Here is a 27,290-nt window from a genome sequence, read left to right as displayed (position 1 = left end):
TGGGACGGGTAGCCTCATTGGCAAAATAGAATTAAGAAGTAGATAATTAATAAATTATCAAAAATTAAGCCTCATTTGATAAGTTCTATACCAGATAGGATATTTTTTTTTCCGACGGAATATAACTCACTGTTGCCCATAGTTTAACCAAAACAAGGAGCCATTCAACTTATGCCCTCAACCGTTATGTTCCAACCTTGAAGATGAAAGAAGTAGGATAAAGTTTGATATAGTCTTTGTATAGTTCACTGATTTAACGGAAAAAAAAAAACAAAAAAAAATCTAAACGGTTATTCACCTACTTCCACAGACGGTTTCTATGGCATCGAGTCATACATTGTTTCATTATTCGACAGCTCTTCCCCACAAAACTCTAAAATTCCTATTTGCTGTTTTTTTGCAATATGCCGATAAGATTTTCCGTTAGGATAAGCTTACACGAGGCGAAGCTTTGCATAAAGTGCTCCATTGGAGAAGAATGAAAGTAAGATTATAGGCTAGGAAATGGAACCGTATAAACTCTTATCAGATGCTTCTACTATGGAACACAGTACTGCTATCGTCGAGATATGCGTTGCTTTATGTCAAAAACACTGGCTGCTCGAAGGGCCTATTCTTTAAAAAATTTTAAAATGCCCCAGCTGCGAATCATTTGATAAGAAATTCCGTCGAGATAACCCTACATAAGGTTTTTGTTACGTGCTTCACTTGATAAATATGAGGTTACATATCACAGGTTAGAAGAGGTCAAGTTATAAAAACTTATACAAGTTTCTAGAGAAAAAAAAAGTAATAGGAAAGCACTGCAACGATGCCAAACACTCCACAGTCTAACCTTGAAGCAATATTGAGTGGTGAAGCACCACCAATAGATGAAGAAGAATACGTCCCAGGTACCATACATTTGATTGATCTAGGTAATGCCCTAAATGTGAAGAAAGAGTCCAACTCGAATATAATTTTGCAACCTCAGCCAAGTTCGAATATAAATGATGTTTTGAGATGGTCTCAAAAGAAAAAGAAGTTTCAATTTGCTTTAACCTGGACTTGGGCTTTCATAATTGCAGTTGTCTGGTATGGGCCATATTATACAATATGGATGGAGGAATTTTCAACCGACGTGAATCATTTGAATCTTTTGAGTGCTGCTATGTTACTCGGATTAGCATTTGGGTGTATTTTTTTGCAACCTCTTGCCATGAAATATGGGAGAAGAGGTATTTACTTGTTCTGTACCCTTTTGGCTATCATGGATAATGCTCTTGGGTCACAAGCAAAAAACTTCAATTACATTATCGGTTCATTTATGATAAGTGGGATCAGTGGAGCTCCATGTGATTCTCTTGTTCCAATCAGTAGTACTGATGTTTTTTTTATTCACGAAAGATCGAAATACATATCCTTAATGGTCTTGGCCCTATATGCTGGTTCATTTTTGGGTCCAGTTGTTGGGGGATACATTCCGACGTGGAAATGGTGTTTTTATATTGAAGTGATTTTAATGTCAGTTTTATTTATTGTTTTATTTTTCTTATTAGAGGATACTACTTTTGAAAGAGTCAAAGATTCTGGGGAAAAAGAGATTTTAGAACAAATTAAAAGCCACGAAACAATCTTACAAGCAATTCAAACAGGTGAGCTTACTGAAGCCCAAGCCCAAAAATTTGGTGAAAATATAAAAACACAAGTAAGCTCCCTAGATGGAAATACTAGTGAAAATGATGCGTCAAGTATCGATCCGACTATTCCAAAAAGGTCTTATGCTCAGAAATTAAAGGTAGTCGAATTAGAATATAATGATAAAAGGCCATTCATTACCATTTTCACCAGACCATTTTTGTTAGTTGGATTTCCAGCTTTGATTTGGGGTGGATTTGTTTATGGTGCTCAAATTATGTGGTTATCTCTTTTGAATAATACTCAATCGCAGATTTTTACTGGAATATACGGGTTTTCCACTTCCAATACTGGTTTAACTAATTTAGCACCATTTGTCGGTAGTATAGTGGGTACATTTTATGGTGGTAATTTTGTTGATTGGCTTTCTGTTAAATTAGCAGAACGCAATCATGGTGTATTTGAACCTGAATTCAGACTATATGCAATGGTTGTCCCTACGATTCTTAATTCTTGCGGGTTGATTGCTTACGGTGTTGCTGCAAATAACAAGGCCGCTTGGGAAATTCCTGCTATCATTGGTGGAGGATTTTTGGGGTTCTCTATGAGTGCCTCTGGCCCAATTTGTTTATCATATGCTGCTGATTGTTATGCTGAATTAGCAAGTGAAAGTATGGTGTTGATCTTATTTGTTAGAAACATACTAGCTTGCGGGTTTACATTTGGTATGCAACCATGGATCGATAAATCGGGGTTGGTTGGAACAACTTGGCTTATGTTTATGATGGCCACTATAATTAACGGTAGTTTTATAATCATGATTATATACGGAAAATCCTTTAGAAGGATGACGAAAAAATATTATTATAAATTGTCTGACCCAAATTATACACCTTTTAAGTTTTTTTAGATTAGTGATTTCAATGTTTATTTATTGCCAAAATTTGACATTTGTAAATTATATTACAAGAGATTTTTGCAACCAGCGAAAAAATTAGAAAAAAAAATAATGACTCCCGCGCGATTCGAACGCGCGCATCTTACGATAACAGAACTTGAGTCTGCCGCCTTAGACCACTCGGCCAGAGAGCCTTGTATATTAAGAATGCTGATACTGGGTAATTATGTTGGCGAAAATTCAAACAGTAATAAAATTTAAAAAAATAAGGAAATTTTGTTAACAATCAATATATCGTCTTAGGCTATTTGACAGTAGAAAGATAAGCTATCAAAAGCTTTTGTATTTTAATCTCAGCTAAAAAATCAAAAAACTGGTTGAACTAGAATACAAGAGAAAAAAATTAATTTTATATGGATTTTCTCAAAAGTAGCCATGAGGTTTTCCCAGTCTTTTCTTCAACTTTTCAATAATGTATATCTCTAAGTTGACCTTGTTTATGGTTGGGTATAGCAAATGATTCTGATAATATATTGAAAAGGCGATTTTTCTCTCAATACGCCATTTTTGCAACCGTATTTATAACAAAGACGACATTTTAACATTAACTTGCTATCCAATTTTCCTACATTGAATTAGATTTTTCTGTAGTTTTCCATCAGTTGATACTACATCTCGTGTTATCAAAGGGTATCCGGTTATTCCCTACCCTTCAAACTTACACCCTCTTCGCCCTCTACATCTCCATTGTATCAATCTCCTTTAACTAAATACTAGTTGAGTCATCAAGATACGGAGTGGAAGGTTCCATTCAACTTTGACTGCTGTGGTTTTCTTAATGGCTTCGAAGCATAGGTCTTGGAAATTTTAGCTGCACAGTTTAATGCTGTTTACCTGGAAAGCACTAATTTTGAGCCAAAATCTCAATTTTATAGAGAAATGGACTTCTTTATAGCTACAAAGAACAAGGGATATACCCGACTTACAATACCTTTCCCAATTGTAAAAGGACTTCTGAAGCATCTAAATAGATATTTGATTTATATAGAGAAATGAAAGATAAATACACATGAAGAAGCTACCCAAATATTAAGCCCATTTACCAATAATAGCCATACCAAAAGCCCCGAGACTCAAGCAAGTAAAAGCAAACAAGGTCTTTTTCATACCATCATTTTCACCTTTAAATTCAGTAGAGTACATGAAATCGTAAGCCATTAATTCTACTAAACTATTGTAAATCAAAACCCCAGCACAAGCAGCATCAAAGGCCCCGGTAACCACCAAAGCTTTAGCCGAATTAGGAGCATACGATTTTCTTACACCCAAACCAATTGCAATTGCAATAGGAGTAGTCAAACTGTAAGCTAAAGATAATACCCAAGGAGTGTAAGATTTATCTTCTGGCCATGGAGTAGTAGCAAATCTAGTACCCAAGCCTAAGCCCTCGAACATTTGATGGAAACAAATAGCAGCATATAAGGTTCTAAATTCATCACCAGCAATGGATAAAGATAACCCAACGAAAACAGAATGGAAAATAATACCAAATTCAAGAACAAAAGAATTCAAGATTTGGGAATAGAAATTTTCAAGGTCCAGATCTTTGGTTTTGGTTTCCTCTGCATTTTCTTGAATTTCATTTTTTTCAGATTTTTTATCATCACTTTCAGTTACTTCATTTGAACCGCTATTAAGGATATTGATATTTTCAACTGTGCAACATTTAGACTTGACTTTTTGTTCGATTTTTTTATGAGCAAGTACATCAAGGAAGAACATAACGAAAACCCCCATGAGAGCAATCCCTTCAGCCCAAGGGTATTCTTCATAGACTCCACCCAAACATTCATCAGTCAAGGCTTCATCGGCTTCAGCCAAAAGATGAATAAATCCAGTTGCAACTATAACCCCACTACCAAAGTAGCGAGTAATGAAAAATACCCAACTAGGTAACCGAAGAAAAGAGCAGTGTTTGGCAATTAATGGAAAAAATGATCCTAGAGATGAAAGTGCAAATACAACAAACACGGCTGAGATTCTGGCTGGCATGTCCTCATCCTTGAACGTGCTGTTGGATTCACAAGTGTCTCGTGGTAAGAGTTTGGTTCTGTCGAACATCTTAAGTAATTACTCCAGAAGAGAAGAAAATAGCCCTTTCAGCTTATATGGGGTATATTCCAGAATATATATATATATTCTAAATTTATAGAGTTACCCAATGATGGTTTGTGATTCAGTATTCACTTATAATAAACTTCTAATCTGTTTTTGTTATTCTTATTGTAGTGCCAAGAGAGAGCTAATATACATACTCCTTGTTCCTTTGAGCCAAAGATGCTCAAATATGTGCTGCTAATACTAATATCTGATCGATCAGGGAAATGTACCTTGACTCATTGGTTATACGAATTGAGAGCATCTGTATGTGATGTGGCATTCTCTTGTCAGCCCCAATCACATTGCTTTATTACCACCTTTACACTGCTAATTAATAACCTACAGGGTCCGAAAACGGTATCCTAGTTATTCTTAGCATAGAGACAAATGGTTATTGGGCCTTCTTCAGAGCAAGAGGCTCTCCATACATACGCCCCAAGAACCCCCTACAGTCAACCCATCTCTTGCAGCTTTTGGCTTACGGATTCTCTCTGACGTCCGTCTGAATTATCGAGAGGCTGCAAATTAGCAGCCTAAGCCATTTTATCACTGTGTAAACGTCAGTCTGAAAAGCGTAAATCCCCGTCCACTTATTATTATTATTTTTTTCCCAAAAAGTCGTGCGCGAACACGGAAAAAAATACGACTGAAAATTTGAAAAATTTTTCATCTCTTCCCTTTGGAGGGAGAATAAAGTGAAAAAAAAAAGTCTACTACTTGTTTAACTTGTTTAACTTTCATTAGTATATCAATAACCAGTATCCAAAATGGCTTTCGATAAAGTTTTAAAGAGCTCCTCTTACCACTCCCGTTTCCAAACTCCTTTCCGTAGAAGACAAGAAGGTAAAACCGATTACTACCAAAGAAAGAGATTGGTTACCCAACACAAGGCTAAATACAACTCTCCAAAATACAGATTAGTTGTTAGATTCACCAAGAAAGATATCATTGCTCAAATTGTTTCTTCTCAAATCACTGGTGATATTGTTTTCACTGCTGCTTACTCTCATGAATTACCAAGATACGGTATTAAACATGGTTTAACTAACTGGGCAGCTTCTTACGCTACTGGTTTATTAGTTGCCAGAAGAGCCTTACAAAAATTAGGTTTAGATGAAACTTACCAAGGTGTTGAAGAAGTTGAAGGTGAATACGAATTAACCGAAGCTGTTGAAGATGGCCCAAGACCATTCAAAGTTTTCTTAGATATTGGTTTACAAAGAACTACCACTGGTGCTAAAATCTTTGGTGTCTTAAAAGGTGCTTCTGACGGTGGTTTATACGTTCCTCACTCTCCAAACAGATTCCCAGGTTGGGATATGGAATCCGAAGAATTGGATGCTGAATTATTAAGAAAATACATCTTCGGTGGTCACATTGCTGAATACATGGAAGAATTAATGGATGATGATGAAGAAAAATACAGACAAGTCTTCAAAAACTACATCGATGAAGAAATTGAAGTTGAAGATATTGAAGAACTTTACACCAACGCTCACGAAGCTATCAGAGCTGACCCAGCTTTCAAACCAGCTGAAAAGAAATTCACCAAAGAACAATACAAAGCTCACGGTAAGAAATTCAGACAATTCAAACTCTCTAAAGCTGAAAGAGATGCTAGAGTTGCTGAAAAAATCGCTGCTTTCAAAGCTGATAACTAAATTAATTAGTTGTTTTTCTCATCTAATTTATTTTTCTGTCTGCTTTTGATGTATGGTTTTTTATAATTTTATATATATTTAATTATAATTTTTTTCGTATGTCTTAAAAAAAAATTTTTTTGTAGCATTAAAATTTTGAATATATACATATTTTATTTGTTAGATCTCACTCTCTGGGCATCGTTAAGTAACTTATCATAAGCTTCATCAACAACTGCATCCACATTACCGCCTTCGTCTTCATTTGAATCTATAGACCCACTGTCATCTTCTTCATCTCCTGTGGATTTAGAGCTATTATTACCACTGAGAGCCAGAGAAATTGATGATAGAAAAGATGGCGATTGTTGTTGTTGCTGCTGCTGTTGAATATCAGTATTTTTTCTAGGTGATGGTGGTGAGGGAGTTCTATGAGCTGACGGTTCCTTTTTAGAATCATTGGATTCTTGTTGTAACTGCTTTTGTAATTGTTTTTGCAATACCATTTGATGATAGTGATGTGGGTAATGGTTTAATTGATCTTTATCCTTTTCATTCAAATTTTCATTTCGGATTTGATTGATTTGATCTTTAATCTCATCCAAATTATAAATCTTATCAAGACTGATACGGCTATTATTAATCTTATCAATTAAATCAGTAACGGATTCAATACCTTTAGCCGCAATAATCGCCTCCCTCAATTCTGAACCAGATGGTAACACATTCAACACTGGTATTTCTCTTTTATTTTCTGGTGGTGATTTAGGCTGGGATGTAAGAGGTGAGTTTGATTTATTTGAATTGGTGGAATCGGTTCTTTTATCCTTATCATTTCCTTGATTATTTCTTTGTTGAATGAAAAACCCCCATCTATGAAATTCACCTTCTTCTTCTTCTTGTTCTTTTGCATGTAATGATGTTTGACTGACAGATTTCATCAAAACTGGTCTACCGGTCAAATTATCAATTGGTACTGAAGTACCATCAGATGACGATTCAACAACAACTTGATGAGGCTGAAAGGTTTGTTCGATACCTTGAAAATAGCCTGGTTGTGAAGATTCAACTATATTTGTATTATGAGGTGATAAAATTGGACCAGCAGTAATTAACTCATTTGAACTTTCATGTAAATGATCATTGTGAGGTAATTGAATAGTAGGAATTCCAGGAATTTTATTTTGTTGTCTCGGTTGTTGCTGTAAAATTTGTTGCTGTTGAATTCTTTGTTGTTGTTCTTGTTGTTGTAATTTGATTTCCAACTCTTTTTGTTGTTGCATTTGTTGTAGTCTTGTATCCTCTTCTACTAATTGATCATTAACACCACTTTGTGAAGGAGCAGGACTTTGCTGAGTTGAACCAAATTCGGCAAAAGTCTTAGCCTTTTCTTCATACATATGAACAACTTTTTCCAAAGAAGAATCCAATAAACAAAATCTCAAAAGTGTTTCTTTTCCATCAATTGATAACTCACCATGATTTCTTTTTTCGAATAAGGAATCAATAGTTCGATGAATATCATTTCTTACTGCTCTAGTACGTTCAATCAAAGCATTGGTGATGATTTTTTGAACTTTTAGGTCTTCTTGTTTATCATTATTGTGTTTATCATCTTCAACCAATAATTTTTCTGCAGTTTCCATTAATAATGAACCATCGAACATGAGTTCTTCTTCGTCTTCATCTTTAATATCATCTATTGAATCAATTTGAGGTCTAACTGTTCTTTCCATATTTCTCATTAAGTAGAATGCCATTTTTTGTGATAATTTATCACTAACTAAATCATAGTCCAAATCTAAAGTGAAAATACTTTTTGATAATTTAACAGCAGTATATAAAGTAGCAGCAGCACCATGACCTAGATTACGGTTACCCAAAAATGATACATGGACCAAAGCTTTACACCTAGGTAAGAATTCAGCAATTGCACTAATGGATTGAGAAGTTAATTCATTTAAATCAAAATGAATACGACGTAAATTTGGATAAAATGGTAGATATTTAGCCAATTTTGAAATTATACCAGGAAATAAATCAGGTAATGAACTTAAATCTAAGAATCTCAAAGAGGTAACTTTTGATAAAGATATAATTAAATCAGTTGTTTCTTCTATGTTTGATAATTTAGTTGAGTTTAAAGAGAAGAAAATCAACTTATCATTACCTTTATTAAAAGTTTCAATAAAAGGTTTTAATTGACCATTAGATAAATCATTAAAGGCAATATCAACCCCCATACACTTACCGGAAGGATTTTTTATCCAATTTGCAATGACTTGACATTTTTTCAAATTTAATTCACAAGAAGCAACTCCCAATCTGTAAGTTGAAGGTAAAACAGCATGATTTATTAATTTTTCAAAAATTTCATCTGATAATTTACAACCATTTATGACCAATTCTTCTAAACCACCTCTCATAACTAAACTTTGAATGAGTAAATTCCAATTCATGGAAGATCTAACCATTGATTTATTAGTTTCGGATTTAATTCTTTGTTGACTTATATCTAATTTTTTAACCGTATGATTTTTATATAAGAATTTGCATAAGTATTTCCAACCTAATTCATTAATTGCAACATTTCTTAAACTCAATTTTTCCAAACTAGATGAATTAACTAAAGATGCCAAAAAATGCTTTAACATTTCAGTGGTCATGGTGACATTATCGAAAATAACTGTATTAATTGGAATAATTGAAATGAAATCACTAAAACTCAAAACATCAATTAAAGTAGGTCTTGGATTTAATAATTTCAAAACTTCCAAAGGTTTTGATTTATTTTTCAATTGTTTTAAAGTGGCAGGGATTGGTAAGATTTCTCTTAAGTGACAACAACGGGAGTAGATTGTTTCCAAAGATAAATTTTTCAAATTTTTATCGATATCATCATCATTTTCCAAATCATCAAAATGTTGTTCATGTAAATGAACTGGTTTATCAATTTCTATATTATTGACATCATGATCCAAGATTCCAGAAGTATCATCTTCAGTATCTTTTTGTATTGAATTTTTAACTTTATACTGACTTACTTCATGAGCAATACGTCTAGCAGATAAATGAGCTTCATGAGCATGTTTATCCGCTTCTAATAAAGCTCTTTTTTGAGCTTCATAAGCCATATTTAATTCTCGTTCTGAAATTTTATGATCATTATTAGAAGGAGTTTGTTTTTCATTATTAATGGAAATACCTTGGGATAATCTTGGAGGTGGAGCCACGATATCTTCAGGAATCAAAACATTACCCTTTTTAGGACGACGAGAAGGAATTTGTTGTTGAGGATCCGATGGTAATTTATCGATTGCAAACGTGACTCTTCGAAGTTTTATATTTTCCAAATCGTCTTTTTTGGATTTCTTTGCTGACGGATTTTTCAGTAAATGGGATGAATTTGGTGATGAGGATACTATTTTTTTCAAAAATTTCCCCCGATCTTTATCTAGAGAATTAGGATTTTCATCAATTGATAAAGAGTTTTTACGTTTGATATTACGGTTTGGAATACCAATTCCTGCCAAAGGTTTATTAATTAGAGTGGCCAAATCATCTTGATTTGAAGAATCATTGCCGCTTCCTAATAAGTTTGGGTTTAATTTTTTCTCTTTATCTTTATCAAAATCCAGTTGGGGTTGGGATTTAAATTTGGAAGAAAGAGAGCTGAATAAACTTCTTGTTTTACCAGAGGCTGAATTTGAGCGGCTAACACTGGGGGAGGTTGTTTGCGAATTCGATTCATCTATAGGAGAGTTCCCGGCGGCAGCAGACATGAAGCTGAAGGAGCCTCTGCGGGTTTGTTGAGGAGACTGGATTGGTTGTGAACTGACCGACGACGTTGAAGACGACCTTGATCTTACTAGCTTAAATTTTGAATCTTGTTTTTTATCAACCTTGTCAATTGGCTTATCCACTGGTTTTTCCGGTTTGTCTGGTTGTTCTGATCTGACTGGTTGTTCTGATCTGACTGGTTTAACCGGTTTATCAATTGGTCTATCAATTGGTCTATCAATTGGTTTATCAATTGGTTTATCAATTGGTTTATCAATTGGTTTATCAATTGGTTTATCAATTGGTTTATCAATTGGTCTACTAATTGGTTTATCAACTTGTTCCAGCGGCAAACGTTCTTTCACTTCTGGACCCGGCTTATTCTCCTTGGACTCATCGGCAACCGGGTTTTCTTGTTTGGAAGACGCATTCTCCTCAATGGACACGTTTGGACCATTCATTTTCTTAGTCAACTTCTTCAGTTTACCTCTGAATAACCAGTCCACATCTCCATTGGATACACCGGTTGTGTAATCGTCATCATCTTTTTTAACGGGGGACTTTTCTGGATGAATTGGATAGTTGGTGTTATTCATAACTCGTGATGATTCATCTACAACTTAAAAAGATGTGGTGGTAGTTCCAATCCCGTGTAGCTGTTAAATTATAAGGTGATGATGTTAAAAAAAAGGGCAAAAAAAAAATATCTGTCTGTACAAACCAAGGCAAAGATCAATTAATAAGTAGATTCCTCCCTTAGCACTTGGTATCACTTATCTCTATAAGGATCTTATGATTTTTCATAGGTGTTCAGTCCAATGACTTAGGCCTTGGAGGCTTCTGCTGTAAACGTATTACTTACACCGGGATACTATTGGGCAAGCCTTCCCAAAGGGACACCCGTACCACCCGCTGCTCGCCCTGGGACCAACCCTGAAACTGGACTTAGATCTCCGTGTTTAATCACAATGCTTAGCTAATTGCTTATCTAATCATCGGGCGGTTCCCCTCACCGTTCGGCTTTGCCGAACGGCGAGGCCCTTTCCCGCTTACCTAAGCAGCCACCCACCCACCGATGGGCGTGTCCCGACCCCAATCTCATTAATTATTCAGAGCAAATTGACCTTGTGTCATGCCTGAAGAAAAGCTATTACTGGATAATACCCTTAATTTTCACGCTTTTCGGTGTGTCGGACCCATCTCATAAACTTTTATCTTTTTAATCCGAAAAAACGTTATTATATAAATAAGAGATTGTTCGTCGTTATCGATATTGCCCTGTTTGAGTATTATTGACCAAAATGTACGCTAGACAATTATTAAGAGTTGGATCTGCTTTAAGAGCTCCATTAGCTAGAGCCAGTGTTCCATTGGTTAGAACACCAGCTATAACAAGTCCAGTTTTCCAAAGCAAACGTTTATATCATGAAAAGGTGATTGATCACTATTCCAATCCAAGAAACGTTGGTAGCTTGGATAAAGCATTGCAAGACGTGGGTACCGGGTTGGTTGGTGCCCCGGCTTGTGGGGATGTGATGAGATTACAAATACAAGTTGACGAGGAGACTGGGGTGATTAAAGACGTTAAGTTCAAGACTTTTGGTTGTGGTTCTGCCATTGCCAGTTCTTCTTATGTTACTGAGTTGGTCAAGGGGAAGACTTTGGAAGAAGCCTTGGCCATTAAGAACACGGCCATTGCCAAAGAATTGTCCTTACCTCCAGTTAAGTTACATTGTTCCATGTTGGCTGAAGATGCAATTAAAAGCGCAGTTAAAGACTATAGATCCAAGAGAGTGGTTAAAAAACCAACCTTGGGTCCAGAAGCAGTTGCTGCTTAGGTAATTACCACTGGTGCATGTTCATTTCTTGTTAATTTATTTATTCAATAGGCTTTGTATGTTATTTATTCAATAAATTATGTTTTAAATATATATAGATCTACTCCGATGTAGGACCCGAGTCGCTAGACCCAGCTCTTCAGTATGTAGGTGTTGAACGCATCACCAATAAAGCCGTTGCTCACTATCACTTTTCTATATCTGAGTAATGCAACTACTCCTAAGAAAAACCCCCCGTTGATTATTCCATAAGCAAGTCTTTTCCATCGCATACTGTACTTCTTCATATACCTCAACCACCCGCTGGTTATGTGATAGCTTGAAGTCCAGACTAGCAAAGTTAACATCGTCCAATTGACCCATTTACCCAAACCAGCTAAAGGCGACTTCTGTAAAACGTATCCAATATATTCTAAATTGATTAAGCTCAGGTCTCCGTCAATCAGTAAAGGAACGTATCTAAACTTATGAATATGAACAATCAATAAGATCCCAGTCACGTATCCTGATATCGATAACGGAGTCATTCCTGGCCAGATCGTCAGAATTATCGACTTCTTATACCCTAATCCAAGCAACCCAGTGATTCCTCCCAAGCCAATATCGTTTCTCTGTTCATCCTTGATAATCACTTCGTGATTATTGGTGGTTTTCCGTTGGTGTCCACGTAAAAATCGGATTCCAATCCCACTACCAATATGAACAATCCCGCAGCCAAAGATTCCAATTGGCTCGAAAAATGGGATCCCAAGGTAAACGTTCCGGGCCATTTCAAACACCTCCTGACATAGTTCCCAGGGTATCGAGAGCCCCGGCACTATCACCACTGATGAAATATGTAATCCCAAAAATCCAGTTAATCCATAAGCTGAATATTTTTGTAATTTTAATAAATAATTAACGCATTTGCTCACTAATGTTGGCTGTTTTGGTTCTGGTTGTTGCTTGATATCCAAAGTAACCGGCTCCGGGGCAACCTCCCGTAGATCTTCCACCGACGACATGTTATCCGCTATTCACTTATGGCTCAATACCTGATCAAAGCAATACGATGAGAAGACTTAAAATGAGGTCGTGCAATCACCTTGCTCTCCCTCCGAGAGTTTTGATAAATTACTGACAACAACTAAATACCTAAACCTGATTTTAACCCAACTCGACTTGAACAAGTATGTCCAGCGCAACGTTTTCTCAAACCAGAACCCAGGCACTCAATTTAGAGAAGAAAACAGAGTCCCTTCTATCCCAATATTCCAAGTACCAAAACTCAGACATATCCGGCGAAGCAAACGATGAAGAAACTCAGCTAGTAGAAGAAATTACTGATTTGTTGACCAAAAGAGATTCACTCATAAACAAACTAAATAGAATAAGCGACAGTGACTCAAATATATCCACGTCGAAATTACAGCAATTGACAAGACATAAAGAAATCTTGAACGACCAAAAACTGTCGTTTAGTAAAATTCAATCGAAAATCTTGGACGAAAGAAACCGTTCTAATCTATTGTTTCTGGTTAGATCAGATATCAACGCCCATAAACAGCGATCCGCCAATTATCAGCAGAATTCTCTCAATGATAATGATTATATATTGGATGAAAGAACAAGAGTCGATAATACCAACTCTTTTGCCGATCGGTTACTAAGATCTGCTTATGAAACCAGAGACGAACTACTCCAACAAAGAGTTCATCTCAATAATGCATCTTCTAAAATGATGGGGGTTTTATCTTCAATCCCGGGTATAAACGTATTGATTTCCAAAATCAATACTAGAAGGAAAAGAGATACTTTGATTCTAGCTTCGGTTATTTCTGTCTGTATTCTATTCTTATTCTTCTTCTAGCATTGCATTGTATATATAGATATGTATATATAGATATATGTATATGGATATATATATATGGATATAAATTGTATGTAGGTGCTCTTATCATTTCTCGTTAACTGCAAATTTTGCGAAGTCAAGGATAAAACTCACCTCACGGTGCCAACTCTACACTTTTCAGCACTACACCATATCCAACGCTATTAAATCCAGGTCAAATGTCAGATTCTCAAGCCCAAGCCTACGGGAAAGCTAACCAGCCCGCTCAAACTCTTCAACAATCGCCTCAGCAGCAGAAAATTGCCAATAAAATATTGGAAATCAAGTATAACCGTATTGAAGAATTGAATAACCGGTTAAAACAAAGCTTACAAAAGGAACGGATCCCAGCTTCTTCTGTATCGTTGTTGATAATCAACAACACCCAAACGGTGCCTGATTATTTGATTCCGTATCTTTGGAAATTGGATCCAAAGCTCAGTAAATTTCGCCAGTATCAACAACTTAAGGAGTCAAGAGCTGAAAAAGAGGTGAACGTTGGTTGCTGTACCATTGTCTAGTTCTACAATCACAAATACATTTAAATAATACATCTCTGTTTCTTAAAAATACTTAATTTAACCTCCTAATTGTAACTTATCTTCCTTTTCATCAACTTTGATGTTTCGAACGTGATCGATACTTTCGTTTCCCAAAGTAAAGTCCTTCTCCTGTTCATCACCTCCACACCCACAATCATAATCCTCTAAGATCGTAGTACAATCATATTGGGATTTATGTAATTTCTCATTAACCTTATTATGAATATCACACCCCCATAATGCTGCAGTCTTCCTGCTTCCAACTTGTGGAGGGAACTTCTTCAACAAATGCTGGAAATGTCTGGCACAGTCTCCACATGGATACACTTGTCCAAACAGTTGAATATACGTATTCAAAGTACTTTGTTCTTGTTGAGAAGGTTTATCTGGGTATCTGGCCAAAATAGTATGGAATAATTTCCAAGCAGCGTTACCTAATTGCGCCTTTAATGTCTCATTAGCCATCTTAGGCATGAATGGAGTCTCGGTGATTTGAATTGCCGCTCCTTCATCTTCCAAAGGTTGTGCTTCCTTAACTGGTACTTGCTCCTTTGCTGGCTCTTCTTTTTGCTTAGTTGGTCTTTTAATAACCTCAGGGTCTTCAGCAGTCTCTTCTTGTTCAATTATCTTCTCACTCTTTTGTTGCTGATTGACTAAATTCAAATTTTCATTCTGTATACTGTTTCTGGTAATTGGTGAAATGTTACCTAAGGAACTTGTAGAACTGGACGACGACATGTAGTAGATGATACTGATCACCACCAAAAGCAAAAAGGTGGTGACCATGGGCTTTCTGACGTGTAACATACTGGTCTGATTGATAAAAGTAGTATGTATTCTGTATAAACAGGCTTCTCCTGGCTATTTATTTATATCTGATTTCCATCAGCAGATTTTATTCCTCGTTAGTTCGCTTTTTTTTTGCCTTTTTTTTTTTTTTGTTTTGTTAGCGACAGCATACTAAGCTTATCGTACAATACATTTATTAACTATACTTACACTTTATTTACGAATCTGTTCGTTTTACGTTCATTAAACACGTAGAGATCATAAGGAGGTTCAGTAGAATATGGACTCACCACTGATATCAATTAAAAACTTGATCCCCCCAAGTATTCTAATTATATAACCTAGTGACGACCACGAAAATGCATTCCTATCCAGGGATTGTTCTTCGGTGCTGCAGTCAAAGCCAGACCAGCTTGTAGTGATGGAAGTTTCTTCATTGAAAACCGAAGAGCAAAGACATTGCCAACACCCAGAGGTGGTTTCAACACAAATACCTTTGCTATTACAATTTGAAGTTTTAAACTTACAAATTTCTTCATTGATAAAGCAACTGACATAAGAGCTTGATTGGGGGATATGTTCAATCAACGATCTTCTGTTAGCATTGTCGTCATTGGGAAATGGTTGAATTTTTTCGTCCTCTTTGTCTTTTGGATTCATTGCAGGATAAAGTATTACTGTAGTATCGTAATTATGGGATAAGTAAACGATATAATCCCCAATGATTCTTTTAACAAATTTATAAGTTAAGGAATCATGACCGTATTTTTCACCAAGGAAAACAAATGTAGGAGACAGTATATAAAGAATTTCATCTTGACTTAATTCTTCTAAATCGTTAATATCAATTAGATTGGCCAATAGATCAAAGAAGGATTTTTCGTTGATGAATCTTATATGGCCTAGATCAAAATTGAGGATCAGGTTCAAGTTTGGGACTTTATTCAACTTATCCCAGATATTGAATGAGCTTTCCCAATTTGCTTCCGTTTGGTATTTTTCGTTTGATGTGATGAGTTTAAACCCACGACGGAACCTTTTCAAGAATGATTTAATATTCAGTTCAATTATCTTATAAACTAGTTTCCTATTGAAATAAACGTCAAATCGTAGCATTTGTTTCATTCCAATACCTTCAATTAGAAAATTCGGTTTGACTCCATAGAAAAACTCTTGTGCATCAGCCACTCCGTGTAGAGAAATAAATAATTTGGTTTTCCCATTCTTTCTTGATAATTTTCTCTTATAGATTTTATTTAATTGGTCTATTGACTCTATAGGACACTCCTGGTGTATGTTAAGTTCCTTGGAAAAGTAATATTTGGCGGTTTCAGTACTTATTTTAGGACTTTGATCGAAATTTTTATAATCCAATTCAAATACCAGAATTTCAAAAGGTTTTTCCTTTTTATTTGAGTTTCTACGTAGACGATTACCAAAACCAAGTCGATGACGTCTTGGTCGATGGTCCGGGTGGCCGAATGGATGTTCAAATGCGTTCACCGGACAAGAACCCTCATTTGTATGACCATGATTCGAAGATCCATGGTAAAATCCGTGATTTTCCATATTATTTGCAACTAGTGAATAATGATAAGGACCCCCACTTGCGAAGACATATTCGACTGGACAGTATAGTTGGTTGCCAGACTCTTGACTTGAGTAAGACGGATAAGGATGATTTGCACTAGAATAAGAATCAGCATAAGGACTGGGATCGGAGTACTGATAAGAGTCGGGATCGGAGTAGTGATAAGCGTCTGGATTGTTTATATGATTTCTAGCAATATCGCCCGCTCTTACCAACGAAGCCAACCATAAGCAGGTCAAACCTTCAACCCATACCATCTTGTATTTCTGCTTGATAAGAATGGTATCAAGGATGTTGTGTTTCATTAAATTTTTTTTTTTTTAAATCTCGCAATACAAGGCTTTTACAACAGCTTTAAACACGCTAACGTTTATATTTTCAAGTTATATAGAATAACCAAAAAAAGAGAAATGAATAAAACTAATTAATTTTTTTTAGTTGGAGCAGTAGCAGCATCTAAAACTCCAGGTAATGATTCACCACCGACGTCAACTAATAATTTGATACCACCAATGAAAGCAACGATAATGGCTAAAGAAGACCAAAATAATAAGTTAGCTTGCGCAGAGATATCTTTTGAACCACAATCGAAACCTGACCAATTGGTAGTTTTATGAGTAGATTCGTTAAAGCTTGAAGAACATAAGCATTGCCAACATTTTGAGCCAATTTTAGTACAAACACCATGGCTATTGCAGTTGGAAGTACCAACTTGACAAGCTTCTTCATTGGTAAAACAAGAAGATTGAGAAGAAGATCTTTTATTATAAGTTTCGAAAACTTTTGATAATTCCAAATCTCTTTTACGTAAGTTATTTTTTTTAGAATTAATAATCTCATCATCATTAATCAGATCAATTGATGGGAAAGTTAAAACGGTTACATCAAATTTTGAAGATAATAAAATTAAATAATCACCCAAAATTTTTTCACAAAATTTATAAGTAGTTGAATCATAACCAATTTTTTTACCGATTAAGTCCAAGGCAAAAGTATCAAACTTGATAATATCATCATTTTCAAAATGTTCGATATTATTTAAATGAATTAATTGGGATAATCCATTAATGAATGATTTTTCATTAATGAAATCAACATGGTTGGATAAGACTTGTTGATTGCCATTGAATTGATATCCTTTTTTAAAAGTATTCCATATTTGAATCAATTGATCATCAAAATACTTAAAATGATTAACCAAACTTGAATCGTGTTTAGTTAAAAGCTTTAATTCACTAGTTAACTGGTTAATTTTATAATCTGAATGAGATTCAACAAACTGTTGTAATTGTTTGGTTAAACTATCGTCTAAATTAATAATTTTTTTATACTTTGATTCCAAAATTTTAAAAATTGGTTTAAATTTGAAAATCCCTTGGGAAACTCCGTGTAAGTTAATGTATAATTTTGGTTTTTCAGTTTCAGAAGCTGATGCATCATTATAAATATCATCCAATGTTTCAATTGATGACTTATCTAACTTATAATAGTCACTAACGTCTAGTTTATCACTGAAATAGTATTCTCCAATTTTTGAATTGGTGACTGGAACTTTATCATGTTGTTGATTTTGCAAATCATAAACTGAAACTTCCCAGGCTTCCGACTTTGCTTTCGCCGATGCAATCGATGTTACCATCAAACATGATACCCAACTACTTAACCTCATATTTGTTTAATAAAATGCTCTGATAATGTATTAAACTTACGGTTTTCCTTTAAAAAGTTCAGCACTGGGAGAAAAAAAAAAAAATGCTTTGTCGGAATGGTGTGCGTGCACCGTTTTGTTTAAATACTGCAAATTACAAAGACTTATAAAGATAATGAAATATATTGGGCAGAAGTAAAGAATGCAAGAATTAAAGTAGTATACATTAGGATAAAGAGGAAGACAAGTGGGATAAGAAATCTTGAACGAACAAAGAGCTTCTTCTATAGCGTCTTTCTTGATATTTTTCGAAAATGGATTTATGATGAATTTCGGCATTTTCACAAATTTTCAATAAGAATTTAGCTAATGGTTTTAATTGTATTTCAGTATAACCAGAATAGAAAATATGGGAGTCGGACCAATCACCTTTATTTAATAACTTTCTCGATAAGTAATGAGAACCAGCAGCAAGCCAACTTGGTTTACTTGCAACGAATTTTTTATCCATAATTGTAATTTCTAAGAAATATTTAGCTAAAGTTCTAGTTTCATAATCGTAATCATCAGCTTTTGAGATTCTTCTTAGAAAAGACATTGGACCAGGCCAACCCATATCAAATTCCAAGACATCAATCATAAATCTTTCAGCTTTCAAAAAATCTTCAATGCTATAAGCATTATCAGCCATGTAAGCAACTTCTTGAATAGTTGGACAATTAATTTCTTCATATTTAGCAGCGATAAATAAAGCAACTGCACCAACTAATTGAAATCTTGAAAGAGAAACTTTTCTTTTACTTAAAAACCGATCGATATAATTAATTGTTAAAAATAAAGTTTCTGGTAATAAATTAAATCTACTATGAACTTGAACAACCCAATCGATTAAAACACTTCTCATTTCCCATTTTAATTCATCTTGATTCTCCATATAATTTGGATTTGGTAAATATTTATGTTCTAATTCATGCATATAATTAAATATTTCTGGAGCATATTCTGCCACCATGGTAACATCATAAGTATCTTCATCATCTAAATCGAGAATTTTTGATTGAAAATTTTTCATTACATATTGTAATTCATTAAATATTGATCGGTTCCATTTTGGTTCCATTATTTCGTCGTCGTCTTCGTCGTCTTCTTCCTCTTCTTCCTCATCTTCTTCCTCCGCCTCCTCATCATCTTCTTCTTCTTCTTCCTCCTCCTCTTGTGATAGTAATTGTTGGATTTCAATTTGTTTTTTAATCAATTGATTCAAATGAGCGTGTTTATCCTTGAGTTGAACCTGGGGGTCTTCTGAATCCTCTGGATCATCAGGATCATCATCGTCGTCATCATCATCCACGTCAACCCACTTATCATCATCCAAATGATCAAAATGATTATTTATTATATCATCAGATTCTTCATCTTCTTCATCGACTTTTTTCAAAGAGATTTTAAATTTATCATGAGAAGAAGTTATTGAAGAAGTAGAATCAGTATCCGTATCATCATAACCGTCGCCAATCGATTGGGTTGAATTGTTTAGTTTGGGTTTTTTATCGGATGGTTCATATTTACGGTTTAAAGAATCGTTATTTGATAAATCACTTAATACGATTCTATTTGACGTCTGTCTTTGTTGAATAGGCTTTTTAACATACCTTATATTTTCATCATTGGAAATTTTATGATGGAATGACATAGCGAATGACTAGAGTTAATTAAAGAGTGACAGTAGTTGGATGGAGTATTACTCCGGTAAAATCGTAGTTGTAGTGGTAGTTGTAGATGTAGATGTAGTAGTTGTAACTTAGTTTTACTTTAGTTATAGATGTAGTTTAGTTGGTGTTTGATTTGATGAGATTTGGTGTTTGTAATTTTGATGATTGTTTGTTTTTATTTTGTTTGTACAATATATTCCATAATACATTGTATTATCCATTATACATTACTGCTTAGAGATCATACACTACAAGAACAGTCTATAAGAGTACAGACTATAAGACTATCCTACAATACTTATACTTATACTACTTACAAAACAAGTTAATAACATGATTAACTCGATTACTACACGGTTGACTCAAACTTGCATATATCCCGAATACAACCTCCGTACATCCCACATTCTACCTAGCTTGTATATGTATATATACATATATATACATAGTAGGTATAGTAGCTGTATATACAGTATAGTAGATGTATATATAGTATAGTAGACGTATCTATGGTAGATGTATATATAGTATAGTAGGCGTATCTATGGTAGATGTATATGGTAGACGTAGATTATTGAGGTGTCCCGATTGATGGATAAAGAGGCCGAAAAGGGAATCGCGCCGCTCACGTGACTGCCGCGGTGGGTATTTGGTAAGTACCAAAAGGGGAATGACAAACATGGAAGTATAATACGATTAAAACGTAATTCTAGATGTTTGCAAATAGATATGTAGGGAGTAGGCTATAGATATGTAGGGAGTGATGTTGTAGGGAGGGTCTCATTCTCAGGTCAAACGTTTACTCAAGTGGCAAGATGATTCCGAAACATATATTAATACACAAAGTAGAAGTAAAAGAATTAAACGAAAAAAACTGTCTCAAACAGTAGATGCAAATATTTAGTTGTACAAGTCAATTTCTATTTCATCGACGTTAATATCATCGATGAAATCAAACGAAAGCTCACTTATTGGAGTCTGGTAAGGGAAGTGGGTTGTTTTAGTATGTTTAATTTGATGATCTATTGAAATTGGACTTATTGGGTAATTAATAATTGGAGTTGAAGTAATCATATTATTTAAGTCAAATTTCTTAACTTTAAAAGAATGGTCTGGTTTAGCAATAAATGGTTGTGATAATGACATATTTTGAATCTATAATAATTTAATTGAATCATACTCGATAAATTTAGGCAAACCCTGGTATTTATATTCAGGGATCTATACATGTAATTTTCCTCTTTATGTAATTGTGATTGTTTCACTTATTATTGTTCTTTTTTTCATGTACTTGATTGCTGGTTATATTACCTAAATGCACAATTTTTCCCTTTAGGGATGTTATGATCCGTTCTATTCATCTATTAATATTCTTTTTTTTCTTCTTCTTCTACTTGATATTCATCTTTTCCACCTACTCAGCTCATCTCATCTCCCATCCCTGGGCATCTCCAGTACTCACCCAGCTACTCATCTCCTCAGCTACTCTCTCAGCTACTCACTCAGCTACTCACCCACCGGCTTACCCACCGGCTTACCTACCTACCCTTTTGTCACAAGGAATTCTTCACTTGCTTTATTGTTATATTTGTGATGTTATTCTTTTGAGTAATTTCGTGTGTTTCCTTCGTCAAATGCATTGTTCTAATCTCCCTTTAGATCTCATTAGCTATCCCTCAGTCACGGTAGTGTCCTTGCAGCTACCCTTGGTAGCTACCCTCTTTGTTTAGTATTCTATTATATTCAATTGTTTGTATTGTATTCAATTGTCTTCAATTGTATTCGATTACCTCCCATTGGTGCACGGGGGTAGTTTTTTTTTCCAACGATCGCTTAAACCTCATTGCAGTTATTCTCATTGCAGTTAGCATTGCAGTTGGCATTGAGTTCCTAATTGCAGTTGGCAGTTACCATTGCTGATACTCATTACCTTTATTGCGTTAAGTTATTGCAGACTGTAAGCATTCCAGTAATTGTTCTTCGAAAATGTCGGATTTGTCCTGTTTGGTCATTGAAAACTTGAAATTATTCGGCCAACTGCTCGACAAAAATACAAGATGTTTACATTATCACAGTGAAATTGATATTATTGCAATTAAATTCAAATGTTGTGGATACTACTTTTCTTGTTTTAAATGTCATGATTTGTTTAGAAATTACTCGATTAATCATCCGGTGGAAAAATTTAGTAAGCTGGATTATGGAAAAGTGGTTCTTTGCGGGAATTGTTACTCTGAATTAACTTTTGATGACTACTCGAAAAGTCACCGTTGTACCATTTGCAATAGTCAATTCAATCCTAAATGTTCTTTCCACTATGATTTATACTTTGATTAAAATTGCTTTTGGTGTATGGGTGTTTGGCGGGAGGCCCAGTCGGTCTTTGCTCGGGGGGTGATGACGGTATAAAGTCCCATTTTAGACTAATGGCAAAATCGCCTACTTGTTTCTTCCTTATACCAAAATGTCACTTGATGAAAGTAAAACTACGGTTATAATATCGAATCTATCAAAAGAAGATTTCATTTCAAATGAGTTAGCATTTGTGGACAGAATTAAATTATCGATCTTAAATTTAAAACCTCCAATTGCAAATGAATACGGTGACGATTATTACTTGAATAATATTCAACATTGGTCAAATTTATCTTCTCTTAATAGAATAATCATTATTTTCAAAACAAATGAGGCTGCGTTGAATATATATAACTATTTATTAGATAATTTAAATGGTAAATTATCAAACTTACCCTTTAATAGTGAAACCAAAATCAGTTTACAGGAAAATTTATTGGTTCGTTCAAAATCGTTTGATTCTTTAATTAATCATAATGATTCGCTTTCGGTAACTAAAGATTTGTCCAACTTTAAAAACTTCCATAACAAAACTAATTATAATGAACCAGAGCCGAATAAATTCGATGCCTATAATGATTTATCTAAACTAGGCATTGACCTAAATACTTTTAATGATCTGGATCAATTGGACGAGCTAAAATCTCCAAATAACTTGAAAAGAAATAAATCCTTAACTAAAACGTTATTCAAACCAAAATTAGACAATCTCAACACTAAATTCGATCCAAATGATAATCCTCCTCCCCAAAGTCCTACCATTACTCTAGATGAAACCTTTTAATATATATTGGTGTATGGAGTTTTTTTTTTTTTGTAGTAGTAGTAGTAGTAGTAGTAGTGTATATATGTACGGGTCTGTAGCGAGGGCATCGTTTAACTGAAAAACTTTCATCCCTTTAGCTTCATCTTAACCTCCTCCACCAACCATGTCCAGATTTTTAGCCACTACCTTACGTCAATCCAGAAGATTAGCTCTCAAACCTCAAGTCTTCAGACTTGCAGTCACCCCGGTCTTAACCCACTCGTTCAGATCTTACTCTTCTCAAACTAACCAATTGAAGGAAGTTTTGAAATCAGAATTGAAAATTTCCAATACCGTTCCAAATGAATTGGACTCCTCTTATACTGATTACTTGAAAACTTCGGGTTTTGAAGTTGTTCAAGTCGATGGCCAATCAAACGTTGAATTGAAAAAAACTTTACCTGATGGTCAAACCGTTAGAATTTATTTCGATATCGATGAAGTTACCGATATTCCAATTAATGAAACTCCTGAAGTGGAAGAAGGCCAAGAATTCGAAGACTTGGAAAATGAAATCGACTCCTTGGACTCTTTACTCTGCACCGTTAAAGTCTTATTCGAAAAACCTGATAATACCGGGTTATTCTTAAACTTATTCTTACAAGGTTCTGATAGTTCATTTTTAATTGATTTTGTTAATCACCAAAAAGATGTTTCTTCTTTTATCAAAAATGAAGTTTCAAATGGTCAATTTGTTAATAAATTCAATTATCAAGGTCCAAGATTTTCTGATTTAGATGAATCAGTTCAAACTGGATTCGAAAATTACTTGGATTCTCAAGGGATCGATTCTCAATTAGCTGAATTCATCTTAACTTTCAGTGAATTCAAAGAAGAAAAAGAATATAGAAAATGGTTAGCTGATGTTGCCGGCTACTTAAATTAATTCGCTTTCTGTATGTATAGTTTTTTTGGGAAAAAAAAAAAAAAAAACCTTGTTAATAGTTACATTTGTAAGAAATCTTGTTTATAGTATATTAAAATATTAATAAAAATTATGTTTATGCAAATTCATCTTCATTTTCTTCTCCCTCTAATTCAAATTTACCTTTGCCTGCTAATCTCGCTGCTGCTAATTGAGTGGTTGCAACTTGTTTTTTAACTTTCTTGGTCATTTTTTCAATTTCTTCTTCTGCATTTTCAGAATCTTGTTCAGCATATTGCATAACTAATCTTCTACCTAATAAATGAACCCCTTCTAATTGACTCATTGCACTTTCGGCTTCTTTAATTAATGTAAATTCAACGAATGCAAAACCTCTGGCCGATTTGTCGAATTTCTTTGGTACTCTAACTGATTTTAATTGTCCAAATGCTCCAAATAATTCTAATACATCTTTTCTTGATGCTTCGAATGGTAAATTCTTAATAATAATCTTATTGGTTTTATTCGACTTCTTAACATTAGAGTTATTAGAACTTTGTCCTTGTCTATGTGATAATTTCAATTGTATTTTATGTCCATCGATTACATGCCCATCTAATGTTGATATGGCTACGTCTGCTTGTTCTTTAGTTCTAAATTCAACAAATCCAAAACCCATACTTAAAACTCCACCTTGATTTTTAGGATCTGGTTTGGTCTTAACAACTGCAACAACAAAACCTGGTAATGATTTGAACGTTTCGGTAAGCTTGATCGATGTTGTTGAGAAATTTAAATTCTTAACAAATATCGAAACAGTTGGTCCTTCAATACCATCATTATTCTCTTCGTCATCTTTATCTTTAGAAGTACCCATAATATCAGATGCACTGACCTTGGCTTCAACTGCTTTTTCAGATTCAATTTCTTCATTGGATTTATTGATAACTTCATCAGCCTTTGGTTCACGAAGAAATAAGTCTTTTGGACCTTTTTCTAAATACAATATACTTTTCTTGAACCTTCTATATGATAATTTTGTAAATGCAGCTCTTGCACTTGGTGAATCTCTAAATTCAACAATTGCAATAATACCAGCTGGTGGCATCAATATTCTTTTCAATGATCCATATTCATTAAATAATTCTCCAATTTCATCAACTGATGTTCCAAATGGGAAATTCTTAATTAAAATAATCTTGTCATCACGTTCTTTTTGATTGAATGTCGTTAAATCAACTCCTCTATCTTCGAAATATTTTCTAACATCACCAATAACATGAGCTTCGGCTAATGCTTGTTTAACTGCAGAATTAGAATTCTCAACATCGATTAATTGAGATTTAGCAATCCCCATTTTATTAGCAACTGATTCTAAAACTGCATCACTATTCATATATAAAGAATTCCAACTGAATTGTGATTTAGATGCTTGTGCCTTTTTCTTCAATTCTCTTTGCTTCTTTAATGGTAAATTCTTCAAATCAAATTCATCTAATCTATGATTTTTCTTCTTTTCACCAGGAAGAATATGTAATAAACGACCTTGGAAAATTTGTTTATCTAAAGCACGAAAAGCAGAAACAGCATCTTCACTTTTAATGAATTGGACATAGACAAAACCTTTTGATTTCCCAGTACGAGTATCTATGGCAATATGAACTTCTTCAAGGGGACCAAATTTTTGAAATAATTCTCTGAAATCCTCTTCAGTTGATGAATATAAAATGTTTCTAATGAATAAACGACCGGTTTCCGAGATTTTACTTGCAGTTTGTTCTTCAGGGGTTTCTTTTGGTTCTTGAGGAGTGTTTATGACTGTTTGGGGCTTTTTTGGCTTGATTAAACCTGGTTCGACTGTGGTTTCGGGACTATTAATCGGTATCTTTGGCAGGTCAGTTTCGTTATTGGTTTCTGTGTCGTTTTCTTTCATACGACTTCTTCTTTGTTTAAACCAATCAAGATCGGTGATGTTTTCATCCGTAGCTAAGTTATCATCTCCATCCTCGTTATGAGGTAAAGAGTCTAACGACATCATTGGTTCATCTTCATCTTCGTTATCTTCTGTCTTTTTATTATTTGGTTGGAAATCTTCGTATTCGTCGTCACTAACAGAATCTTTGGCTTGAATAGTTTGGTATTCTGTATCATCTATACTAGAGCCTTTTTCTATTTGATCTTTTCTGGCTAAGGCTTCCTCCAAGTCTTTAGCTGATGGTCCACCCGATCCATCAGCCACGACATCATTGGCCCATGATTTGACTTGATGAGAAGGCTTCATAACTTCCATAAACTCACGCAACTTTGGATTACTTTGAATTTCTTCATCTAGCGATTTCTTATTATTCTTTTGTTTCTTGTTCTGTCTTTGGGCTTCTTGTTCCAATAATCTTTCTTCTTGTTCTCTAAGTCTCTGTTCATTGAGTCTTCTCTTCTCTTTCATAGGAAGAGGAACACTTGGGTCAGAAAACGTTTTCGCTAACTCAACACTGATCCTGGCAGTGTCGATAAACGACTCATTAAAGAATTTAGCTGCATTTTCAGCATCTTCGTACGATTTATAACCTATAAATGCAAACCTTCTTGATTCACCATTTCTCTTCTTCATTAACTTAACATCAGTGACATTCCCTTGTTTGCCAAAATGTTCTCTTATTTTGTCCTCAGTAAGGTACTTAGGTAACCCTTTCACTATCAAACGTGACATTTTACCTTCGAATTCAATGAAAAGCTTTGGATATCTGCTATCTCATCACCCTAAAATTTTTTTGATTTTTTTTTTTTTTTTTTTCAATCCCAGCAAAGGAAGAGATGGATATGCCGCACTTTTTGTTGCAGACCTGATTCTGCTACTATTTTTTGCGGCTATTTCAATCATTTGTGGATTGTGAATACTATCTTTAATTAGAGGTATAGTGTTATGGATCTAATATACCATTTGGGGGTCCTACCTGAGCCTAATCCAACTATCCGGTCCATCTACTTCAAACTCCGTGGTTATTGTATTTTTTACTTCCTTATTCATGTTTTAGGCATTTATCATATCGTATCAGTCGGATGTTCTTTGTTGCAGTACTTATTCCCTGATGTTATTGAGGTGAAGCGGATTGGTGCTGCTATATTTTGGGACTTATGTATTTACTTGGTGGTATGTTTTTGGAAAAATCATAAACTGACCAA

General features: G+C 34.6%; 18 protein-coding genes and 1 non-coding gene across 19 annotated transcripts; 9 read left to right on the top strand and 10 right to left on the bottom strand.

The window, feature by feature from the left end:
• Positions 1 to 811: 811 nt before the first annotated feature.
• On the top strand, positions 812 to 2,527 carry HYPBUDRAFT_105793 (putative major facilitator superfamily transporter protein; the record flags this gene model as incomplete). Its single annotated transcript, XM_020218439.1, has 1 exon — positions 812 to 2,527. The coding sequence occupies one exon, from the start codon at positions 812 to 814 to the stop codon at positions 2,525 to 2,527; it is 1,716 nt and encodes a 571-aa protein (XP_020077554.1).
• Positions 2,528 to 2,627: 100 nt separating this feature from the next.
• Positions 2,628 to 2,709, bottom strand: HYPBUDRAFT_t32. Its single transcript has one exon. It is a non-coding gene; the product is annotated as a tRNA-Leu (tRNA).
• Positions 2,710 to 3,535: 826 nt separating this feature from the next.
• On the bottom strand, positions 3,536 to 4,896 carry HYPBUDRAFT_134640 (ZIP zinc/iron transport family). The gene has a single exon (XM_020219546.1). The coding sequence runs from the start codon at positions 4,634 to 4,636 to the stop codon at positions 3,605 to 3,607; it is 1,032 nt and encodes a 343-aa protein (XP_020077553.1). The 5' UTR covers positions 4,637 to 4,896; the 3' UTR covers positions 3,536 to 3,604.
• A 546-nt stretch (positions 4,897 to 5,442) lies between these two features.
• RPL5 (60S ribosomal protein uL18) lies at positions 5,443 to 6,336 on the top strand (the record flags this gene model as incomplete). Its single annotated transcript, XM_020222132.1, has 1 exon — positions 5,443 to 6,336. The coding sequence occupies one exon, from the start codon at positions 5,443 to 5,445 to the stop codon at positions 6,334 to 6,336; it is 894 nt and encodes a 297-aa protein (XP_020077552.1).
• On the bottom strand, positions 6,211 to 11,085 carry LPI9 (protein phosphatase regulator). The gene has a single exon (XM_020223219.1). It carries the CDS (start codon positions 10,689 to 10,691, stop codon positions 6,489 to 6,491), a length of 4,203 nt encoding a protein of 1,400 aa, XP_020077551.1. The 5' UTR covers positions 10,692 to 11,085; the 3' UTR covers positions 6,211 to 6,488.
• A 311-nt stretch (positions 11,086 to 11,396) lies between these two features.
• Positions 11,397 to 11,933, top strand: ISU1 (iron-binding protein; the record flags this gene model as incomplete). The annotated part of the gene is made up of 1 exon (XM_020222131.1): positions 11,397 to 11,933. One exon carries the CDS (start codon positions 11,397 to 11,399, stop codon positions 11,931 to 11,933), a length of 537 nt encoding a protein of 178 aa, XP_020077550.1.
• Positions 11,934 to 12,058: 125 nt separating this feature from the next.
• HYPBUDRAFT_104629 (uncharacterized protein) lies at positions 12,059 to 12,937 on the bottom strand (the record flags this gene model as incomplete). The annotated part of the gene is made up of 1 exon (XM_020218360.1): positions 12,059 to 12,937. One exon carries the CDS (start codon positions 12,935 to 12,937, stop codon positions 12,059 to 12,061), a length of 879 nt encoding a protein of 292 aa, XP_020077549.1.
• A 167-nt stretch (positions 12,938 to 13,104) lies between these two features.
• Positions 13,105 to 13,782, top strand: HYPBUDRAFT_155605 (uncharacterized protein; the record flags this gene model as incomplete). Its single annotated transcript, XM_020222133.1, has 1 exon — positions 13,105 to 13,782. One exon carries the CDS (start codon positions 13,105 to 13,107, stop codon positions 13,780 to 13,782), a length of 678 nt encoding a protein of 225 aa, XP_020077548.1.
• Positions 13,783 to 13,982: 200 nt separating this feature from the next.
• On the top strand, positions 13,983 to 14,324 carry STE18 (Ste18p; the record flags this gene model as incomplete). The annotated part of the gene is made up of 1 exon (XM_020220016.1): positions 13,983 to 14,324. The coding sequence occupies one exon, from the start codon at positions 13,983 to 13,985 to the stop codon at positions 14,322 to 14,324; it is 342 nt and encodes a 113-aa protein (XP_020077547.1).
• A 57-nt stretch (positions 14,325 to 14,381) lies between these two features.
• On the bottom strand, positions 14,382 to 15,131 carry HYPBUDRAFT_151931 (flavin-linked sulfhydryl oxidase; the record flags this gene model as incomplete). Its single annotated transcript, XM_020220755.1, has 1 exon — positions 14,382 to 15,131. One exon carries the CDS (start codon positions 15,129 to 15,131, stop codon positions 14,382 to 14,384), a length of 750 nt encoding a protein of 249 aa, XP_020077546.1.
• Positions 15,132 to 15,311: 180 nt separating this feature from the next.
• HYPBUDRAFT_151930 (uncharacterized protein) lies at positions 15,312 to 16,834 on the bottom strand. The gene has a single exon (XM_020220754.1). The coding sequence runs from the start codon at positions 16,701 to 16,703 to the stop codon at positions 15,405 to 15,407; it is 1,299 nt and encodes a 432-aa protein (XP_020077545.1). The 5' UTR covers positions 16,704 to 16,834; the 3' UTR covers positions 15,312 to 15,404.
• A 315-nt stretch (positions 16,835 to 17,149) lies between these two features.
• HYPBUDRAFT_104961 (DUF3844 domain-containing protein) lies at positions 17,150 to 18,364 on the bottom strand (the record flags this gene model as incomplete). The annotated part of the gene is made up of 1 exon (XM_020218383.1): positions 17,150 to 18,364. One exon carries the CDS (start codon positions 18,362 to 18,364, stop codon positions 17,150 to 17,152), a length of 1,215 nt encoding a protein of 404 aa, XP_020077544.1.
• Positions 18,365 to 18,617: 253 nt separating this feature from the next.
• CLB4 (B-type cyclin) lies at positions 18,618 to 19,616 on the bottom strand (the record flags this gene model as incomplete). Its single annotated transcript, XM_020223999.1, has 1 exon — positions 18,618 to 19,616. A coding segment is annotated over one exon (999 nt), but the record flags the coding sequence as incomplete, so codon positions are not given.
• Positions 19,617 to 20,781: 1,165 nt separating this feature from the next.
• Positions 20,782 to 21,231, bottom strand: HYPBUDRAFT_4578 (uncharacterized protein; the record flags this gene model as incomplete). The annotated part of the gene is made up of 2 exons (XM_020223439.1): positions 20,782 to 20,794; positions 20,996 to 21,231. The coding sequence occupies 2 exons, from the start codon at positions 21,229 to 21,231 to the stop codon at positions 20,782 to 20,784; spliced, it is 249 nt and encodes an 82-aa protein (XP_020077542.1).
• Positions 21,232 to 21,235: 4 nt separating this feature from the next.
• Positions 21,236 to 21,943, top strand: HYPBUDRAFT_188760 (uncharacterized protein). The gene has a single exon (XM_020222930.1). It carries the CDS (start codon positions 21,429 to 21,431, stop codon positions 21,813 to 21,815), a length of 387 nt encoding a protein of 128 aa, XP_020077541.1. The 5' UTR covers positions 21,236 to 21,428; the 3' UTR covers positions 21,816 to 21,943.
• HYPBUDRAFT_188764 (uncharacterized protein) lies at positions 21,944 to 22,847 on the top strand. The gene has a single exon (XM_020222931.1). The coding sequence runs from the start codon at positions 22,072 to 22,074 to the stop codon at positions 22,420 to 22,422; it is 351 nt and encodes a 116-aa protein (XP_020077540.1). The 5' UTR covers positions 21,944 to 22,071; the 3' UTR covers positions 22,423 to 22,847.
• HYPBUDRAFT_155579 (uncharacterized protein) lies at positions 22,550 to 23,224 on the top strand (the record flags this gene model as incomplete). Its single annotated transcript, XM_020222130.1, has 1 exon — positions 22,550 to 23,224. One exon carries the CDS (start codon positions 22,550 to 22,552, stop codon positions 23,222 to 23,224), a length of 675 nt encoding a protein of 224 aa, XP_020077539.1.
• Positions 23,225 to 23,369: 145 nt separating this feature from the next.
• MAM33 (Mam33p) lies at positions 23,370 to 24,131 on the top strand (the record flags this gene model as incomplete). The annotated part of the gene is made up of 1 exon (XM_020218356.1): positions 23,370 to 24,131. One exon carries the CDS (start codon positions 23,370 to 23,372, stop codon positions 24,129 to 24,131), a length of 762 nt encoding a protein of 253 aa, XP_020077538.1.
• A 115-nt stretch (positions 24,132 to 24,246) lies between these two features.
• Positions 24,247 to 26,817, bottom strand: HYPBUDRAFT_106262 (RNA-binding ribosome biosynthesis protein; the record flags this gene model as incomplete). Its single annotated transcript, XM_020218473.1, has 1 exon — positions 24,247 to 26,817. One exon carries the CDS (start codon positions 26,815 to 26,817, stop codon positions 24,247 to 24,249), a length of 2,571 nt encoding a protein of 856 aa, XP_020077537.1.
• Positions 26,818 to 27,290: the final 473 nt, after the last annotated feature.

The sequence above is a fragment of the Hyphopichia burtonii genome (assembly GCF_001661395.1).
Source record: "Hyphopichia burtonii NRRL Y-1933 unplaced genomic scaffold HYPBUscaffold_2, whole genome shotgun sequence".
NCBI classification, from domain to species: domain Eukaryota; kingdom Fungi; phylum Ascomycota; class Pichiomycetes; order Serinales; family Debaryomycetaceae; genus Hyphopichia; species Hyphopichia burtonii.
Note: the sequence above shows the minus strand (reverse complement) of the source record. Positions and strands in the feature narration are given on the sequence as shown.